The sequence below is a fragment of the Rhipicephalus microplus genome, chromosome 7 (genome assembly GCF_043290135.1).
Source record: "Rhipicephalus microplus isolate Deutch F79 chromosome 7, USDA_Rmic, whole genome shotgun sequence".
In the NCBI taxonomy this organism is placed as follows: Eukaryota; Metazoa; Arthropoda; class Arachnida; order Ixodida; family Ixodidae; genus Rhipicephalus; species Rhipicephalus microplus.
This window is the reverse complement of record NC_134706.1, coordinates 123,687,666-123,701,123: the sequence shown is the minus strand read 5'-3', so window position 1 is coordinate 123,701,123 and position 13,458 is coordinate 123,687,666. Positions and strand designations below refer to the sequence as shown.

The window sequence follows — 13,458 nt, the reverse complement described above, 5'->3', positions numbered from 1 at the left end:
CCTTCACTCCCGGCTACAACGCCACCTCGCTAGGGGCTCTCAGCCCGGCGATGGCGGCCGCTAACGTGGTTACGGGCTATGATCCTACCTAAAGCCAAGTACTGTCAATGGAGATTTCATCCTCCCCAAACAATTTGCCATCGGAAGACGAATACTTCGACGACATGGTGACACTGTGGCAACGCAAGCAAGCGTAATCGAAGTCCGCGTCTCAACAACAACAAGACGCCACAGCTGGCCGCCATTCCCCAGCTGTGCAAGTGAGTGAGTGAAACAACTTTATTGACGATCCGGCATAAAGGGGGAAGGGGTAGGGGGATTAAAGCGAGACACTAGCGTGCTCGGACGTCCCGGAGCAGCAACCTACTCGCGTAAAACCCGTGGGGGCGCTGCTTTCGGCCGCTGGCGTTCCAGGATGCTAAGCACGTGCTGGACCACGTCTCTTTGATTGCCTGGCTCTCGGCTGATAATTTTGCTGCTTATGGCAGTTGGCATTACTTCTTTGTTACCCGGCGGCGGTGCACAGTCCCAAAGGAGGTGTCTCTGGGTGGCTTGCGCCTTCTTGCAGTGTTGGCATACATCAGTGGTGTAAACCTCCGGGCAAACGTGCTTTGCCCAGACGGGGGTCCATATTGCTTGTACTTGCAGCTGCCGTAGTGTGGCTGCTTCTCTGCGTTGTAGGTCTCGGTGAGGCGGTGGGTAGAGGCGTCTGCTCGTTCTGTACCATTGCAGAACGTCGGCGTAGGTTGTGATGAAATACTCTCCGTCTTCGGCATCGGGTCGTTGCGGCTCCGAGGAATGCGTTGACAGAGACCCGCGGCTAGTTAGCGCGTGTGCCTCCGTATCTGCCTCCTCGTTGCGGTTCGGGCCCACGTCCAGCTCCCCGGCGTGCGCAGGGAACCACTTGACGGTAATGTTGGTTTCCGGTCTTGCTATAGTTGAACATACTCTTGCAGTGGTTCCATGGACGTTGTTTGTAGCAAAGTTGGCTATTGCCGTCTTCGAGTCGCTGAGGACCGTGCGGCAATCCGGGATCGCTAGTGCCAGTGTGATTGCAAACTCTTCGGCTTGCGTGGGCGACTTGCACCGTATGCTTCCCGACGTTGTGAGTACTCCAGTGTCTGCTGCGATGACTGCTGCTGCGTACGTGTTTGGCCGGTGGGGATACTTCGCCACGTCCACGTAGTACGCGCGCGGATCGTTGGCGTGACCTTTTGTGAGGGCCTTGGCTCTCGCCATTCTTCTTTCTTGGTGCTCTTGTGGATGCATGTGCTTCGGTAAGGGTGGAACCTTCAGTCTTTGGAGAACGTCTCGGGGTAGCTGCTTTGCTACCTCCGGAGTCGTCGCTGGCGCGTTGATTCCGATGCGCTGTAGTATCGTTCTTCCCGTCCTGGTCTGGGACAGGCGGTGATACTGCGCCGTTCGCTGGGCTTCGGCGATTTCTTCCAGCGTGTTCTGAACGCCCAACGCGAGCATGCGTTTTGTGTTGGTGTGGGGGTATAAGCCCAGGGCCGTCTTGTACGCCTTTCTGATCATCGCGTCAATCTTGATGTTCTCCGCCGCTTTCCAATTGTGGAACGACGCTACGTAAGAGATGTGGCTGACTGCAAACGACTGGGTGAGTCGTAGTAGACTGTCTTCTCGCATGCCCTGGTACCGCGTGGCTACTTTCTTGAGTAGGCGGGTGGCCAGCGAGAGCTTTGCTTGGAGCTTCTGTACCGTCACGTTGTTGCGGTTCAAGTCCTGGAGGTGCAGCCCCAAAACTCTGAGTGTCTGCACGTGCGGTATCGGCGTTCCGTCTTGGGTTACAACGTCGATGTTCTGCGTTGTTGGGCGTCGCGCACTTCGCGGTGAGATCACTAGCAGTTCCGACTTGGTTGGTGAACATTTGAGTCCGGTGGGTCGTAGGTATTCTTCTATGGCGGCGACGGCTTCTTGGAGGGCTGCCTCGATCTGGCTGTCGCTTCCTCCCGTTGACCACAGCGTGATGTCGTCCGCGTAGATCGTGTACTTGATGTTTCTAACGCGTTCCAATCTTCTTGCAACGCCTATCATGACAAGGTTGAACAACAAGGGGAGATCACCGAGCCCTGTGGTGTCCCCGTGCTCCCCAGCTGCTTGAGCGGTAGTTGTAGTTCTCCTGCCACAAGCCGCGTGGTGCGGTTGGTCAGAAAATCTTTGATGTAAGCGAACGTCCTCTTCCCCATGTTAAAGTGGGACACCTGCCGAAGGACGGCCGAGTGGTGTACGTTGTCGAATGCTCCCTGGAGATCCAGTCCGAGCACCGCTCTGTTATCCAACGTGGGAAAGTGTCTGTCCACGATTTCGTTCTTGAGCAACAGCATGGCGTCCTGGATACACAGTTTGGCCCGGAACCCCAGCATTGTATGTGGATATATGTTGGATTCTTCCAAATAACGTTGCCATCTGTTGAGTAGGACGTGTTCAAGCACCTTGCCCACGCACGACGTTAGAGAGATGGGTCTCAGGTTGTCTATGCTGGGTGGTTTGCCCGGTTTGGGGATCAGGACTGTTTTCGCGGTCTTCCATTGTTGCGGTAGCTTGCCCGTCCGCCAGCACTGGTTGTAGTACTTGGTGAGGGCTTCGATTGCCGTGTCGTTCAAGTTCCTCAATGCCTTGTTGGTGACGTGGTCCGGTCCGGATGCTGATTTACAGTTGATTGTTTGTAGAACCGCTCGCACTTCCCATTCTTCGATGTCGGCATCTAGTTTTTCGTTGGTTGCCCCTTCGTAGCTGGGGAGTGGGTGCGTTGGCGTTACGGGGAGATACTTGGCGTCCAGGTGTCGTTGCACCTCAGCCTCTCCCATTTCTTTGAAGGCTTTGTGAATTGTCTTGTTCAGCATGTAATGCTGAGCTCCCTTGGTTGTCTGATCGTTGAGCAAGTGGCGTAGCAGGCGCCACATTTTGCCTTTGTGTAGTTGACCGTCCGCTTCTTGACACACCGCGTGCCACTGCTGTCTGCAGAGGACTGCGCTGTGATGCTCGATGTCTCTGTGGAGTTGTGCTATACGTTTGCGTAGCTTTCTGTTTTGGCGTTGACGTTTCCAGCGCCGTATCAGCGAGTTGCGGGCTTCCATGAGGTGCGCTAGTCTGCTGTCCAGCATCGTAGCCTCCGGCTCCGCTTCTACCGTCTGAGTGGCGTCTTTGGTCGTGGCGTTCAACATGTTGGTCCATGCTTCTATGTTTTCAATGGTTTCCGTAACGTTGTCTTCTAATTTCTTTCTGTACTCGTGCCAGTCGATGATTTGCTGTTGCTGTGCTCTTTGCGTGTTCTCTGCGATGGGTATTGTAATTTCGAGTACGCAGTGGTCACTTCCCAACGTCTCCCCGGTGTTCCGCCACGTGACTCCACGCAGTGCTGAGGCCGTGCTTATGAAAGCGAGGTCCGGGTTTGTGTCTCGCTGCGACGACGTTCTGTTTCCCGTAGGTGCGTTGGGGTCGTTTAGCAATTGGTAACCTGCGTCCATTGTTTCGTAGTAGAGACTGTGGCCCTTCGCCGTCGTGTATGGATACCCCCATGCCGTATGTTGAGCGTTGAAGTCTCCACACAGTAGGGTTACGTTGGAGCCCGCGAGCTGTTGCGCTTTGTGCACAAGGGTGCGGAATTTTTGCTGGAAGTGCCTCGGATTGCTGTACACGTTGATTATAAAAGTGCTTTCACGGCGCTTGCGCTTCCCGGTGACGATTTCAACCGTGCTGTGCTCGATGGCGCCGTTGGGTAGCAGCTCGTGATCTATTGAAGTTAGATTCTTCTTTACCAAGTTGCAGACCCCCTGCCCTGCGCCTTTCCCAACTGTTCGTGCGCTGGGGGGCTTCGCAAAGGATCTGTACCCTGGTAACGTCGGTGGGGTTTCACTGTGCGTCTCTTGTAGTATTATAACGTCGGGTCTCTTGGTGCTTTGTTTTATGTACTGTTGTAACGATGCTTTTCTCCCCTGTATGCCGTTGGGATTCCATTGCCATATGAGGAGATGATGCTGTTGTGTCTGTGCTCTGTTTCTGTGGTTAGCGGTGCCTGTTGCCGTTGTCCCGTCCATTATTGCGGTTGGGTGAAGGCCTGTTGGGGGATTAGTCCTGACGCCGTCAGCGCGTGTATTAGTGCATCCAACTTAGTCTGTATTCCTTGTATGGTAGACTGCATGCCATGTACGGGTGTCACCAATGTGTCGAGGCGTGCGTTGATAGCATCGAGGCGATCGTTAGTAGCTTTGATGACTTGGCTCAGGGTTTCGTAGTTGGCTTTCATGGTCTGTTCTAGTCGATCTTGACGTTCTTCTAGGCTGTCCAGCCTAGCGTTGACTCTTCGTTCACGTGCGTATTCGAGCGCTCGCTTCTTGGGTGCCGGTTCGCTTGTCCTAGCACCGTCGATCGTTTCGGGTTCTGCGCTGTTAGCTTCCGTAGTAACTGGGACTTGTACCTCCATGGCTGAGTTTGTGTTGTTTTCCTTTGGCGTTGGGGGTCTTGGTTGACTCTGCGGTGGCGACAGTGGCGGTGGCGGAGTCACCTGTTGTTGCTGCTGCTGCTGCTGTGCGTTGATGAGTTGGTTTAACTTAGCGTTCATCTCTTGCATTTGAGCTCTCTGTTCAGCGATGCATCGCTTGAGCTGCTCATTTTCATTGCGTAGTGACTGGATGGTGTTGTCCTTTGCTTCAGCTACGTGGTTGAGCGGATTGCGGTTCGCCGCTTGCGGGTTGATTGCTTGGGCCCCATTTATCACATTGCCCGGTCGCTGCTGGTTGCGGTTGTAATTCATGTTTTCGCTGCGCTTGCCGTCGGTGCTTCTGCCGCGGCTCGCCGATTGTCTCCTGCTTTTGTCCCGCTTGCTCGAGCGGCTGCGTCCTCTCTTTGATAGATGCGCTTCGTTCTGTTGTTGCGGTGGCAGCTGCGGGAAGTCTTGCGACGAAAACGCTGATGCCGCGTTTCTGCGTTCCCATCTGCGCTGAGTAACTACGAAGGGCACCTTGTACTTGTTCGTACAGCCCTCCGTGCCCGTGGCGTGGCCTCTGTTACACAGTTTGCAACGTGGCTTGCACCGCGCCGCGTGGTCTGCCGTCGGGTTAGGCGCGCCACACGCAAAGCAGATCTTGGTTTCCGGCGTGGGGCATACATCGGCTCGATGGCCGATTTTGCCGCATGTCTTGCATACGTTGTGGTGTTGTCTGTATAATCCAGACTTTACTATAATGGAGCCATACTTTATGTAGTTGGGAACCTTTGTTCCTGCGAACAAAATGACGATCGAGGTAGTGTTTCCAATCCTGTGTGCTTCGAGGGCCTGCGGGTTTGCTTGGTTAACGATATTCTCGTGCAGATCTTCGGCAGTGTTCTCTACTGCGATGCCACGGATTACTCCTTTCACTGTGCCGTGAGGCGCGGTGCAGTAGGCATGCGTTTCATTGCTACGGCCCCCAATGTACAGAGAGCGTACGCTTGCGTAGTAACGTGCTCGTTCTTCATCGGGCGTGCTGATCACGATGATGTTCCGCGTGGGATTAATACAGATCGTATCTGCTTTCGCTGTGGTCTTTGGAACGTTGGCTGCCGTTATGACTGCGGACATTACGATGTCAGCTTCCAGTTTTGCTAGGAATAGCCCTCCTCTCGGTCGTATTACAATCTTCTGCTCTTCCCGCGGCAAATTCAGCGGCATACGGGACGCTTTAGTAATTCTCGCTACCATGCGTTTTGCTTGAGCTTCACTAAATTGCGGAGTTGGCTTGTTGCTTTGGGTAACTTCGTTAAGCTGGGGCTTATTAAGTCGTTGGCTTACTTGTTTTCCGGAGATTTTCCATCCCGCGATGTCGCTTGGGTGTAAGTCGTTGCCGCGCACCGCGACTGCGGTGCGGCCGGTGCTGCGTAGCACCTCTTGGTCGTTGATCGTGTCGGTGGTCGTAGTGTCGTTGCCGCAAGCACAAAAGTCCATGTCTTCCGTAGCAAGGGCCGCGAAACGGTTGTGGGAAACGGCGTTGAGCTGCGATGAGGCCGAGGCCATCTTCGGCGATGAGGAGTCGAGCGTTGAGCCGGGCCGGGCGGCCGACGCAGTTGCGCGTCCCCGCCGTACTCGCGCTAAGCCTAGGCGTGGTCCGCTAGGCCCAGCGTCGCACAAGTGAAGAAAACGTCAAAAATTGACAAAAAGTCCGGTTGGCCGGACCAAAGATAGCATCAATCGAATCCAGGGATGTTCACGGACACTGTAGTGATGATATACAATCGATTGGAAGCAGTTAAGGCGGCACAATTAGCGAAAACTGCGGAGCTCATTCGGAGCACGTCTGCTCTGCTCGGCGACCGGAGCGCCCCCCCCCCAGCTGTGCAAGGAACGCCGGCGCGCCATCCCTCTGGTGGTGCGCCTACCTCTGCTCCCTCCTCGCCGCCAGCGAAGCAACGCAAGTGGCGTCCGCGTCAGACTTCTCGCCTCTCTAGCGACGACTACATCATAGTAGTGAAACCTCGCGTTCCCTGCGAGCTACGCACATTCGTCCCGGCAGATCGCGCAGGCGACGCCATCCGCAGCTACCACGGCGACCGGACCACCACGCAAATTCAAGTGTGGCCGATCTGGGAACAAAACATCTTGGTCTGTAGCACCACCATTTTGCCTATAGCACAGCGACTCCTCGGGGACTTCCAGCTGCAAGTTGGGGATCAAAAGCTGCCCATTCGAGGCCACGCCAAGGCGCCAGGGGATACATGCAAGGGCATCATCATAAACCCTACTGAAAGCTTGGAGAAGAGAAAGGCAGAACTGCATTGACCTCGAGGTACTATCCTCGCGGTTCACAAACTCGGAGATTCCGCGGTGGCGGTGGTGACTTTCGAGGGCACGAAGTTACCCCGCTTCCTCTTTTACCACTGGGTGGCGACTCATATCCGCGCCTACAAGAAAATGGTCCCTGTTTGCACCAAGTGCGGTACCATCGGTCATCCACCACCGCCGTGTCCTCACTCCGCTCCAACCCAGTGTGCCAAATTTGCGACCCCAGTGTGCCAAATGGACAACCCAGTGTGCAACCGGACAACCCAGTGTGTCAAATGCAGGTCTCAATGCCCATGACTGCCACCACAAGTGCTTCCTTTGCCACGGCACCCACGAGAATGGGACCAGTGGCTGCACGGCAAAATATCGAAAACGCAAGCTGCTTGCGTCATATTTGTCACACCTCATATTTGTCACAGCTCATAACTGCTCACCTCATATTTGTCACAGCCAGACAGCGGCACCAACCTGCATCAGCCAGCTCCGGCATTCCACGCGGACACTCAGGCATTCCCATCGCTCGAAGCACGAGCGGCGGTACCTCAGGTGAGCAGTTGGGCAGAGAATGCTGCTTCCAAGCCTCTCTCACCCCCTTCTGTCGATCCTCTCTCTCCCGAACTTGCGGCCATTCGCCAGCAAGTTGCGGCGCTTCAAAGGCAAAATTCTCTTTTAACTAAAAAACTCGAGAGACAGTGGGATCGGGCGTGTTGGTATAACATCATAAAGGGTGCTTACCAGCGCAAACGACAGGGCAGGAGGGGACAGGAGAAGAGACAAGACAGAGCGCTGAACTGTCAACAATTTATTTCTTGTGAAGGTATTCGCTTTTATACAGTGACTAGTGCAACTGGTAACTGTATAAAAGCGAATACCTTCACAAGAAATAAATTGTTGGCAGTTCAGCGCTCTGTCTCGTCTCTTGTCCTGTCCCCTCCTACCCTGTCGTATGCGCTGGTAAGCACCCTTTATAAAAAACTGAAACTCTTAAATAAGCAACTTCAACCCCAACAACACTGTACTGTAAGGCCATCTGCTTTTGCCTCCTCTTTCCAGGTGGCTACGCCAGCTACGTCCAAGCTTAGTCCTCGCGCTAAGTCCACTCCCATTAAACCACCGTTTCAAGCAGCCATGTGTACTCCAGCACTCGGAACCGGTGCCGCATCTACTCCAGAAGCTTTTGAGGTTCCTGGAGCACCCCAGGTTTTCTTGCCCACTAACCAAACTCTCCCCAGCAAGGAGCGCACCCCGCGCAAAGAGGAACGCCTTACGCGCGTCGAGGCTTCGAATAATCACCTCCTCACGAGCTTCTCTGTCCAAAGCATAGTAGTAGATGTTACTCAGGCTATTCAAGCCTGGGCGATCACCCAGTTTCAACCAAAGGCATCGCATTCCCGCTCCTGCCCAGTGAGCAGTGAGGGTGCAGCTCCACGGCGTCGTCGTAAGGTGGCTACCACCACCCCGCCGTCATACAATCCGGCCTCTGTGCCCCTCCCTGCATTTGAGGATTCCGAACGGGACATAAAGGACCAAATATAAAACCCACGACAGTCACGATGGCTACTAACCATACGTCCCGTTCAAATATTGCGTCTAAATTCGAGATCATACAGTGGAACCCTGGAGGCTTCGGGAACAGCAAAAGCGTTCACATGTTTCTCTTTTCCTCCGCTCACTTCGCTCTCAGCCGGCCGTCTTGGCGCTCCAAGAATCTGGCCCTGCTCTATCCCTTTCTGGATACTGCTCCTATATAGGCGGCACCACCACATGCCTCCTCGTGCATAAAGCTTACACGGCGATACAGATTGACGTCGATCTGGATCTTCCTTACGACTACTGCATGATATCAGTGCTGTCTCAGCGGAGGGGCCAACCATCGATACATATTGCCACCTAGTGTTGTGAGCCGGCAAGCCCTAGCGAGCCAAAAAGAGCAAAGAGAACGAAGAAGAAGTGTGGTTAGCGCCTTGTTTGAAGATACACGCTCGTGTCTTTCTGCCCCGCTGTTCCTGTCTTGTCTCTACGGCTCTTGGTGCGTGACAAACTGGTGGACGTGCTGGGTAATCTATGTACCGTACCCCTCCACATAGCAAGAACACAAGCGTCGTACCGGTGGTCACTCCTAAGCATCGTGCCAGCAGAAGAATCCGAGGGCAATCCCCTGAGTTCGGACTGCTCGCAAACAACCTGGCAGCTCCGACCAGCCCTACCGACACCAACCCAACCAGTACGAACGGCATAACGCCTCTTCATTGCACCTTACTCACATCGCGAATGCCAAATCTCTTTCATGGCACCGCACTTGAGGATGTGGAAGATTGGCTTGTTAATTACGAGTTCGTTGCCGTGCACAACCAGTGGGATGACGCAGACAAACTGCGGCACGTCTATTTCAGTCTTTTGGACGGCGCACGTGTCTGGTATGAGAACCGGGCAGGTATTCTTACATCAGGGAAGGCTTCAAACGCCGACTTCTTGGGACATACGCAAGCCCTGGCCGTCGGGAGAGAGCTGAGCACGATCTGCAGTCCCGCATACAACTGCTGAACGAAGGGGTTGTGATGTATGTCGAGGAAATGACGCGCCTTTTCCACCGAGCTGACCCCGGCATGCCAGAGGAAAAGAAGGTATGGTACCTCATGCGCGGGGTGAAAGAGCAGCTTTTCGGTGGGCTTGCACGCAGTCCACCCAAGACTGTGTCAGAATTTCTCACGAAAGCCGTCACCATTGAAAGCATTCTTAGGCACCGGGCCCCGTCATACGAACGGCACGTCAACGCTTCAACTACGGACTACTTAGGAGCTTTCGGTGGCCAAATGAATTTCTTCCAAGAGCTCATACGTTCAGTCATCAGCGAAGAACTCCAGAAGCTGTCAGTGCCCTCGCAGCCCACTACCTCCTCGTTGTCCAGCGTTGTCCGAGGTGAAGTCCAGCATGCCTTAAGAGAACCGCCTTGCATGCGCGATTAGCAACCACACGGTGACTTCCCCGCATGTCGTATGTTCAAGCTTTGCGGCAACTTGTTGCACCTGCAATTCCGCATCTCACTGTGGCCCCAGCCATGCCGCAGATGGTCCAAGCGGCACCATATTACAGCGCACCTCGCCTGATCTCGCGGAAATCAGACGTCTGGCGTGCGCCAGATCGACGTCCTCTCTGCTTCCACTGTGGTGAAGCTGGGCACCTGTACCGACAGTGTCCTTACCGACAACTTCGACTACGCGGATTTTCGACGAACTCACCACCACCCAAGTTCGGTCAGTGGCATCCTGAAATTTAAGAGTATGTGGCTCAACAGCGCGGAACTTCGTCATCTTTGCACCAGTCACGCTCCCCGTCACCGCGGCAATTTTCTCCTTATCGCTGCACTTATTCGAGCGTGGCGCAGGGTTGGTCACCCAGTCCACGCCGGGAGAACTAACCGCAGTGACCTTAGGGGCGAGGCCGCTCATACTGGACAAGCTCGAGGCCTCCTACCGACGCTTCCGCAAACTGACGAATCCCTGATGACGACAACACCAGCTTGTTCCGCAAAGATTTCATTTGACATTCCAGTGCTGCTCGACGGTCGCAAAGTCAGTGCTTTAGTTGACACGGGTGCGGATATGTCTATAATAAGCGAAAAACAAGCTGTTCTCCTAAAGAAAGTGACGATGCCTTGGAACCTCAGGCCAATTCGTACTGCTGGCAGGCACATAGTCATGCCACTCGGCGTTTACACAACACGAATACAGATTCGTGGTTCTACCTTCGTTGTCAGCTTGAGCTTTCTCCGTCAGTGTTATCGAGACCTAATCATTGGCATGGACTTCCTGAGGGAGCACGGCGTTATCATCGACATTAGACAACGCCTCATCACGTACGTTCTCAACAAAAAGCGCCACACCAGAGCATAATCCCAGCCACGATCGAGTATGTCTGCAGGTAATTGACGATGCTGTGACGATACCACCTCGCTGAAGCGTTATGGTTCAAGTGGCGTGTAACAAATCAGTACACGGTGAAATGGTGGCTGAGAGCAATCGATTCCTACTCTTTTCCCAAGGTGTCTGCGTAGCACGAAGCCTAGTAGACCTACAGGCTGGCCACTGCGAGGTACTTGTTACGAACTTCAGCTACGAGCACCGACATCTTTTCTCTAATACTGTCATCGCCTATGCCTACCCAGTAACCAATGTGACTGAGTGTTTTGTTTCCGAGGCAACCTATAATGCCAATCGCACCTCTCCGGGGCATCGATATAAATCCAACGCTTTCTGACGAAAACAAACGAAGGCTTAACGACCTGTTGATGAAATTCCACGCCTGTTTTGCACGTCCATCGAGAATCCGTCTAACGTCGATAACGAAACACCGTATTATCACCTACGGCGACGCGCACCCTATACGGCAACAGCCTTACCACGTTTCACCAACCGAACGACGCGCAATTCAAAAGCAAGTGAAGGAAATGCTTCAAGACGGTGTATTACAGCCATCAAGAAGCCCTTGGTCATCGCCAGTGGTCCTTGTAAAGAAGAAGGATGGTACACTTCGCTTTTGTGTCGATTATAGGAAGCTTAACAGCGTCACGAAGAAAGACATGTACCCGTTGCCTCAAGTGGACGATTCTCTTGACAGGCTGAGATGAGCAAAGTACTTTTCCTCAATCGACCTCAAAAGTGGTTATTGGCAAATTGATGTCGATGAACGTGACCGCGAAAAAACAGTTTTGTAACTCCTCATGGCCTGTATGAAATCCGAGTGCTCCTGTTCGGCTTCTGTTCCGCTCCGGCCACATTCCAACGAATGATGGATACCGTTCTCGCTGACCTCAAATGAAAAAGTTGCCTCGTCTGTCTAGATGATCTCGTTGTCTTTTCAGAAACGTTTGACGAGCACCTTCGTTGCCTTCGGAGTGTTTTTGGAGCCATATGATCCGCTGACCTTACCCTCAAGCCTGAGAAGTGCCATTTCGGCTACAATGAACTGAAGTTCTTGGGTCACGTTGTGAGCGCTGCAGACGTTCGGTCCGATCCCGAGAAGACTGCTGCTGTGGCCGCTTTTTCAGCTCCGACAGACAAAAAAAGTCTTCGGCGATTTCTAGGGCTCTGCGCATACTATCGCCGCTTTATTGAAAACTTCTCTAAGGTTACGGAGCCTCTTATCAAACTTACGCATGACGACACCCCATTTCAGTGGACTGAGGAACCAGCGACTGCCTTTGTGGAACTGCAACATTGATTGTCTTCCCGTCCTGTACTCGGTCATTGCGATGAGGACGCTGACACAGAGGTGCGCACTGACGCAAGCAACATTGGTCTCGTTGCTATCCTGGTGCAAACACAAGATGGGATCGAACGTTTGATTGCCTACGCGAGCCGCACTCTATCATGTGCCGAAACCAGCTGTTCAACATCAGAGGAGGAATGTCTCGTGGTAATATGGGCGATTACAAAGTTCAAGCCTTATCGCTATGGGCGCTCATTCAAAGTGGTGACTGATCACCACGCCTTATGTTGGTTGGCTAACCTCCGAGACTCCTCTGGGCGATTAGCACGGTGGAGTCTGCGACTTCAGGAGTTCGATGTCACCATCGTATACAAGTCGGGAAGAAAGCATGAAGACGCCGACACGCTATCACGAGCACCTCTGGAATCCGACCATACAGCTGTAGAAGACGACAGCGCCTTCCTGGGGACTTTCAGCGGGGCGGACCTCCTCAGTAAGCAACGAGCGAGCCCCGAGTTAAGGCCCATCATCGATCATTTAGAAGGCAGCACCGCGTCTATTCCTCGTCCACTTTCCCGTACGTTGCCGTCATTTTGCTTACGACACGGCATAATATACAAGAAAACACTGGTGTTGGCAGCAAATCTTATCTTCAAGTCGTCCCTCAAGACCTTCGTGATGACATCCTATTAGCCTGCCCCGATGAGCCGATATCCGGCCATCTGGAATACTCACGGACGCTCGACCGGGTTTGACAGCTATATTTCTGGCCAAAACTCGCAGCTTGTGTCAAACGCTACGTGAAATGATGTCGCGAATGCCAGCGTCGCAAGTCACCACCTGTAAAGCCTGCAGGCCCCTTACAACCCATCGATTTGTCGCGTACGCCGTTTGACCAAGTTGGGATAGACCTCCTTGGACCGTTTCCTTTGTCTCACTCCGGAAACAAGTGGATCATCGTCGCAACTGATTACTTGACGCGTTACGCTGAAACGAAGCCATTGCCACGCAGTACAGCATCTGAAGTCACCCAGTTTTTCATGCACCACATTGTGCTTCCTTATGGCGCCCCGTCATTCGTCATCACTGACCGAAGGACAGCGTTTAAAGCAAAACTGTTGGACGACATCTTCAACCTCAGTTACACGAACCACCGAGAGACAACCGCATACGACCCCCAGAGTAACGGCTTAACAGAAAGGCTGAACAAAACGTTGGCGGATATGATTTCTATGTACGCGGTTGTGCAGGCTAAAACGTGGGACGAAATCCTGCCATGCGTAACGTTTGCGTACAATACCACAACCCAGGAAACGGCAAGGTTCGCACCTTTCCGCCTCGTTTACGGTGTAGACGTGCAAACCATGCTAGAGTCTATGATTCCTTGTGACTTCAACCAGCACGAACTACTAACTCCTTGATATCGACGATTACATTCAGCGTGCAGAGGAAGCACGTCAACTAGCTCGCGT

The 13,458-nt window shown here is 53.4% G+C and overlaps 1 protein-coding gene and 1 pseudogene across 1 annotated transcript; both read right to left on the bottom strand.

Annotated features, from left to right (window-relative positions):
- Positions 1-274: 274 nt before the first annotated feature.
- LOC142767067 (uncharacterized) lies at positions 275-3,291 on the bottom strand (annotated as a pseudogene).
- Positions 3,292-4,057: 766 nt separating this feature from the next.
- LOC142767854 (uncharacterized) lies at positions 4,058-6,013 on the bottom strand. The gene has a single exon (XM_075870100.1). The coding sequence runs from the start codon at positions 6,011-6,013 to the stop codon at positions 4,058-4,060; it is 1,956 nt and encodes a 651-aa protein (XP_075726215.1).
- Positions 6,014-13,458: the final 7,445 nt, after the last annotated feature.

Excerpts from the sequence above, each read along its gene's own strand:
- LOC142767854 (XM_075870100.1), bottom strand. The coding sequence starts at position 6,013 with ATGGCCTCGGCCTCATCGCAGCTCAACGCCGTTTCCCACAACCGTTTC.